The 7,073-nt window shown below is 48.4% G+C and overlaps 3 protein-coding genes across 3 annotated transcripts; all 3 read right to left on the bottom strand.

Annotated features, from left to right (window-relative positions):
• Positions 1–2,358: 2,358 nt before the first annotated feature.
• On the bottom strand, positions 2,359–2,610 carry H257_18911 (hypothetical protein; the record flags this gene model as incomplete). Its single annotated transcript, XM_009848059.1, has 1 exon — positions 2,359–2,610. One exon carries the CDS (start codon positions 2,608–2,610, stop codon positions 2,359–2,361), a length of 252 nt encoding a protein of 83 aa, XP_009846361.1.
• Positions 2,611–3,017: 407 nt separating this feature from the next.
• Positions 3,018–3,230, bottom strand: H257_18910 (hypothetical protein; the record flags this gene model as incomplete). The annotated part of the gene is made up of 1 exon (XM_009848058.1): positions 3,018–3,230. The coding sequence occupies one exon, from the start codon at positions 3,228–3,230 to the stop codon at positions 3,018–3,020; it is 213 nt and encodes a 70-aa protein (XP_009846360.1).
• A 1,712-nt stretch (positions 3,231–4,942) lies between these two features.
• On the bottom strand, positions 4,943–5,524 carry H257_18909 (hypothetical protein; the record flags this gene model as incomplete). Its single annotated transcript, XM_009848057.1, has 1 exon — positions 4,943–5,524. One exon carries the CDS (start codon positions 5,522–5,524, stop codon positions 4,943–4,945), a length of 582 nt encoding a protein of 193 aa, XP_009846359.1.
• Positions 5,525–7,073: the final 1,549 nt, after the last annotated feature.

Genomic DNA, 7,073 nt, shown 5'->3' with positions numbered 1-7,073 from the left:
TACTCACATTGCAATTAAATACACGTGTGTTTCGATTATATACATAGTCGTCGGAGTTCATTCAGTTCTCACATCTATTGGATAGCCCTGTGCTACTACATACTTCGACGTCCTGTGTTTCAGTGAGGTCCTGCGTACTAGTACTATCTTGTTCAAACAACAATATCGGTGAAGTCACCCCCCTGTCCACTCGGAGTGACTGCATGACGAACGATGAATTCGATTGCATTCTTATCGCCATCCAAAGAACTTGACTATTTTAGAGGTCAAAGTAATGTGAAATAATGAATTTACCTCGTATCCACGACATCACTTGTACGAGTTTTCGACAACGGATCCAGCGGACGGAACAAGACTTGCGGGGTCTTTACGTGCAACCGACTGCCTCTTCTTCTTGAATAATCGTAGCAGCTTACACATGTACAGTACATGAAAAACACCGTTACTGGGTCCGATGATCGCATCAAAACGCCCATCCATGGGTTGTTGCATTCGGCAGTGTTTGATGTTTTGATTCCAAATGTGCCTTAGCCAAATGCATTGATCTCGTATTGGAACCAACGTTGGATGCCAGGTCTCACTTCCATGAGGTACTTTGCGGCCTGTGGGAGTACCCGTTGCAGGGCAGACATGTTCTTCTTGAAATCTTCAGTCGTTCTTGACGAGGCCACCTTCATCACGCTACGTCACCCTGACCTTATCAGCCCCTCAGTTGCGGCTGCCACGTTCAATGCAACGTGAAACATACAGTATCGATGTACTGAGTTAGGAAACACCGCGGCCACACCGTCCAGTAGTCCTATAAAGAAATGTTGCATCCGTGTGACATGTCGACGTACCCTTAGGAGCCTTCATTGATTGCCATCTTGATGTCGTCGTCCATGGCCTCAATGTCGTCTTCAACCGTGGCTGTGAATACCGTATTTACCGTACATCTGTAACCCCCAAAATGTTTCCGAAATAGTTACAACTCATTGGTAAAGCTGAAATATATACCACTATTGTTTCCGCGCATTTGAATAACTATGATTGGACAAAATGTTTCGCGCGGTTTCACATTTATTCAAAGTGCACGACATACACGTCACAGGCCAAATGACTGCAGAACGACCACGTAGCCGCTACAAGACAGGGAAGCACAAGGTCATATCCGTACGCTTCAAAGTCAAAGTCATTCAAGCTTACGAGGCTGCACTTGGCCCTGCCAAGACATTCTATGCAATAGGCAAGGCCTTCGGCGTACAGACAGGCCAAGTGTCGCGTTGGGTCAAAGACAAGACCCTCATTGCCTCGCGGGCAACTGTGAACCCTTCGGCGCTTGTGATATGCAATAATACATGTCATTCAACATCAAAGTACATCATTGATTGAATGGATTGATTTTGCATTAACTAAGATCTATTGTACTCCTCAATGTGGTCCATCAGTACAGCTCTTACAAGTCCAAGGCACCTATTCGATCGATTGCGTTTCGAAGCACTGTTATCGACTCTGTAGTCTTCTACAACAATTGCAAATTTGTTCGCATACTTGGCTTTCGTGTTGACCAAACGACGGGGAAGAACGCCGACAAGGCAGAGTTGCTCCGCACCAATAATCTTGTAAACCTTGAGGGTTTCTTCGAGCCCATCAGCATTCAATCGCATGATCTCGCATCAAAACACAACCACATCGTTGCGGACTGTCACCGCAAACCTCGTGTGCAGGGCAGCTTCGAGTCCCTTCGCCGCTCGAGCAGCCAACAATGTCGACGGCCTTCAATTCCATCCTGAAGCAAATTGAAATTTGATTTTAACATGGTTTTACTGGTTAAATAATATCCAATCATCGCTAGGTAGTTACAAGTCAATGGTAAAGCTCAAATTTGCTTAATCAGATCTGACTTTTTTTACCTTGAACAAATTATTGGAAATTTCCATCGTTACAACTTAATGGTCAAAAATTGGGGTTACAGATGTACGGTAAATTCGGTAGGTACATCTCCTCGCTGGCAGCGTTGGCATGTGCGTCACCACCCTGCTTGCACGGGTTCTCCGGGTTCTTGGCGGGAACACTGCGTAGTTTGGACCGGCACTCTCTTTCCCAATGTCCTGCTTTGCCACAGTGATTGCGGTTACCCTGCCTCTTTCCCTTTGCGCGTTTTCGATGTTGTGCACTCAGAGCCCTTTCGTCTTCGCTGACTTCGTTTGGAGCTTGAATCTCTTTGCTCTCCAGTGCCTACTCAACATCGAGCAGAGTTTTCAGTACGTGGATGTTCTGTTGAACTACGGGTTTAGTATTGATCGGGTGCGTTACACTTCGTAGGCACCACGGCAGCAAGGCCAGGATCTTGACTACCACCATATCGTCCAACAACCCTCACAACCTCGAACGGTACCATCTCGCATTCCAACACATGCCGACTTCACCGTCCAGGACCTTGACCACGGTATCTTCAAACGTCGGGTTCGAAACGATGACCGCGAGAGGGCTGAGGTAGCTCGTCATACACGCAAACCGCGGGATCAGGGTCTCTAGCAAAGCCCGTGCCTCATTAATCGCAAGGTCGTGGCGCTTCAGGGTAGTCGTGAACGCTTGAATAACTTCCAGACCGGCCAACAGGTCTTGCATCTTGTTATCGCGCCCGGTGATGGGAAAATAAACCGGAGATCGGCGATACATGCAACTTCGTTCTTGATCGCGAAAAACATTTGTACCATGGTAAATGTTGATGACCACCCAGTGTCGTTCCGGAGCTTGGGGGCAAGGGTGTCAATTCATGTAATGCCGCTAGATTCTTCACCGTCAGGCACCGCAGCATTACAGCATGGATGCTGTCTAGATAGAGTGAACTCGTGGTTCTCGAGGAATTGGCGGACGGCAAGGTTAAATCGGTGGCTCACGCAGCCAACCAAGGGGACACCCATCATTATACGCGCCATGCACTGATTGACAGCGCAATTGTCTCCAACAAGAAACGTAACCGCATCCGTGGTCCTGCCATACAGCTCCAAGGATGCTGCCAGAAACTCAACGTGCTACACGGTGTCGACGTTGGGGCGAGGTTGAATGTACTTGCGAATGGTATGGTCTTCGACCGTTGACAGAGGCATGTGTTTGGTGACAGTTAGGTCCATCCATCCGTGAAGTAAGACAGCCGCGGGGGACACGTACGACTGGAAGGCGCAGCCGTCGATGACGTTGGTCCGGGACCCTTTGTAGACAGGATGACACAAGGTGAGGTGGCTCATCAAGTTAGTGAAGACATTAGAGCTTCGCTGCGAAATCAGCTTCGAGCAGAGGCGACAATCGTGTTTGTCGTCGCCTATGTCACCAAAGAAGTGTAGGAGGAGCTCGTGCGGTAATGTGATATAGTGCACTTGAACGAACAATCAGTTCACTTAGTAGTATAACGCAATGATTTATCCATACTATACGGTACTATACTCGCGCAATATCGTGTACGCGAGGTGGGTAACCGGGGTCGGGCCAAGAAACGTCTTGAACGCGGGCGTGGCTTGAATGGGGACCACAAGTTGTTCACGTTCAGAACTTCTTGGAAGGAACATAGTCGCGTGGCCAAGGCGGGGATAGGGAAATACCTGATCCAAAAGTCGACCCAGGGGTTGGCGGGGGGAAGTTGGAACATATCGCGGGTGAGGGCTTCGTGAAGAGATCGGAACTGGGAGAACCGATGGAAGGTGCCTTGGCGCGCGTAGGCCACGCCGGCTTTGCAGCCCTGAACAGCTTTTTCCCGAGATCCTTTGATGAAACTCCATGCAAAACAGCACGTAGATATTGTGGACGGCGTTGAGGTTGTTCTTGGATTGTCCCCACGTCGTGATTTCCAGGCGATTCATCAAATGACAAACGTCTCTATTCGTTGCACTGATGTAGATACGGTCGTGGGGGTTGGGTGGTATTGTTTGCACTCTTCGGGGCGACGACGTTGACACAGGCTACTGAATCAACCATGGTCTGCAAAGTGAACCAAAGCTGCCAGCATATAGGACGCGATTAACCTAATGAAATTATAATGGCCGTGACCTAACCCACCTACAGTAAACTCGCGCTAATGTGCGCGGGCTCTAAGTGCGCACCAGATGGAAATTCATGGGTCAAGGACAATTAAAATTCATTCAGAATTCGAAAAAAATTAATTGCGATTAAAACCTAAGCTCACTCATTACACTGGTGATGTAGTCGATAGATCGTCGATCGTCGCATTCGACATATTCATCTAACTCATCCTCAGTGAGTCCTCCAATGCGCGGAACTAGACTGAGGAGGTCCTCCCCCCCCCCTCGACCTCCTCAGTACAACGAAGTGACGATCTTAAATTAGCCTTACGAAAGGAATTGGCAATCGAATCGCACTATCCCATGCTTCTTTGATCAACAGAGCTGCATTCAGGACGTGCGCAGGCTTCCCATAATCGATACCAGCAACGCCAGCGCGTAAAAGTGCAGCTTGCTCCCGAATCCGAATCGCTTCTTGCTCTTCGCATGTCTTTTCATAAAAAGACAATGCGCGGGTCAACAGAAGATACCGGTATCGTTTTTTCGTAGCCGCAATCACCCCCTGAACCATAGGCTGGCTGGCGCCAAGCAGTGCAATTGGGCGGCAAAAATGCAACCCGCACGCTGTCTATTTCCATGTCACAGAAGTGACCAGGCGCATTGTCGAGAAAAAGCAATACCTTTTTCTGACGTGAATGACCCTAGACTTGGGACAAAGACCGCACGGCAACAGGCTTCGCAAACCTCTCGATCAACCCACGCTTTCTTCTGGGAGAAATAGTGCACGGGCCAGGACGTTCTGCGGACACATAGGGGTTCAGTGATGGGGATCTTGTGCGTGCCGTCCGAATTCGCACATAAAATGAGTGAGACACGATCCTTGGGGACCTTTCTACCTTGAGTCGAGACAGGGGATTCGTCGGGGGCTTCCGTGGAAGGGTGCGCTAAAAAAGTCCCGTCTCGTCCAAGTTGTAGACGCAGTGCTCAGGGTACGTGGCTACGATGTTTGAGAGCACAGCAAGGCCAGCAAGAAGCTCCAGGTCTTCTTTGTCCACTTCTCCGCCTTCCCCGTGTAAGATGGTGATACCAACTGAGCTCCTCCGGCGATAGTTTTCGAGCCAACCAGGCGAAGCTTCGAATTGGAGGGGTGGGTCGAACGAATTGGCGATTGACTTGGCTTTGTGCCGTACAACATTTGGTGGAATTGACACTTTTTGGCGACGCATGTTCATGAGCCACGCATGGAGCTGGGTTTCGAGCTCGGGGAACGCCGCCATTGCGTACCGTCGTGTGCGGTCGAGTTGGGCCTTAGACTTGCCATTGGTTCGTTCAATGATCTTGGCTTCCTTGAGACGTAGTGCTCGAATGGCGGACTCGCTGACGCCGTACTGCTTCGCGACCCGTCGATTGGAAGGCGCCGTGTTTGCGAAGTCCGGAGCAGAAAACAGACCGAGTATTTGGAGGCGCTCCGTGTCCGTGTTTCGTTTTCCTTCGCCGCGCTTCCGAGGAGCGTTGAGGGTGGACATGACCGAAAAATGTATGGTCGTGTCAACGCTGTCGATTGCCTCGGCGAACGCTGGCATGGAACCACTCGAAAGCATCCATTTTTGTCCTCTTAAATTGCTTGATTTGAATAAAATTACGTAATTTTATCCAATAATAATATATATTTTTCAAAGTGTGCGACACACCAAAGTGGCTGCAAACTCCCGCGGAGCGTGCGCATTTACAGATTACTGTATTCGTATTGTCCTTTCCCAAAATTTGACAGCATATTTTGGCCAAAAAGCCTGTCGAAAAGTCAAGTAGTGAGAGTGGTTAGGGTAACTTTTCAAAAGCACACTACAGTACTATACTATACCTCTTGGACAATACCTGGAGAATTGTCGCACAACGCTACGTTTGAGAATCCTCAAAATACCCTAAATAACACGATGAATGGCTGGGGTCCTGCAGCGAGCGCGTGGATAAGAGATAGCGCCATAAGACGCTACAGCGGGAGCCTGGTGACCCGAATTAAACGTGCATAGTGTACTTCACGCCACTAGCCTCCCGCAGCAGCGCTTTTGTGTCAGTCAGCCTACACTACACGCTCCCATAGTTGTGTGTCCTTCCAATTGATCCTGCCTGGGTCTTATTTGGAGCTGTTTATCAGATACATCCAAGTAATACCTATCACGCTAAGAAAAATCAATCGACACACACACAAGCAGAGTGGCTCAGTTCGGAGGTGGTAAATTGAGTTGTGAACCATTCATTACAATCCTCGTCACATCACAGCCAAGGCACGCAGATAGCCACTAGATTGTTGCCACAATCTAATTGGCTAAAACATACAACACACGTGCGTATCACATGCTCTACACCACACGTTAATTGGTCAATTCTCATGATGGCACATCACCAGTATTCCTTTATTCCGGATAACGAATTTTATCCGACACTCCCACTTGTAGAGTTGGGTGATACAGGTGGACAACGTGTAGTAACATGGGTAAGTCACACATGATTCTTCTTCAAGTTACGAACCCCCATGGCATGGCGAAGGAATTCGAATTGCTTGACAGGTAGTGCCTTCGTTAGAAGATCTGCGAGCATTTGCTCTGTCTTGCAGTATTGGACTTTCCTCCTGATTCTCTCTTTCTCAACTAAGTCTCGAGCAAATAGATATCTTGTCTCGATGTGCTTAGTTGCTTTGTGATTTCCAGGATTATTAACAATGTCAATAGCGGCTGTGTTATCGCACCAGATAACTATGGGGCCAGTTGGTTGAAAATCCAATCTCTATAAGAAGATGACGAACCCACTCACATTCTTCAACGCCTTTGCTTAATGCAACCAACTCAGATTTTGTAGTAGAGACTGAAACACAAGCTTGCTTGTTACTGCACCACGAGATGCAGACTCCAGCAATTATGACAAGATAACCAGTGATGGATTTACGCTCTTTTTGTTGAGTCGCGAAACTTGCGTCTGTGTAGACTTCAATGGAAACACCTGCTTGTTTTCCGTCAATTAGAAGTCCTTATGTAGACGTCTCTTTCAAGTATCTTAGTACTCTCAGGGCTGCTTCCC

Source organism: Aphanomyces astaci (assembly GCF_000520075.1).
Source record: "Aphanomyces astaci strain APO3 unplaced genomic scaffold supercont1.264, whole genome shotgun sequence".
Lineage (NCBI taxonomy): Eukaryota > Oomycota > Saprolegniomycetes > Saprolegniales > Verrucalvaceae > Aphanomyces > Aphanomyces astaci.
Note: the sequence above shows the minus strand (reverse complement) of the source record. Positions and strands in the feature narration are given on the sequence as shown.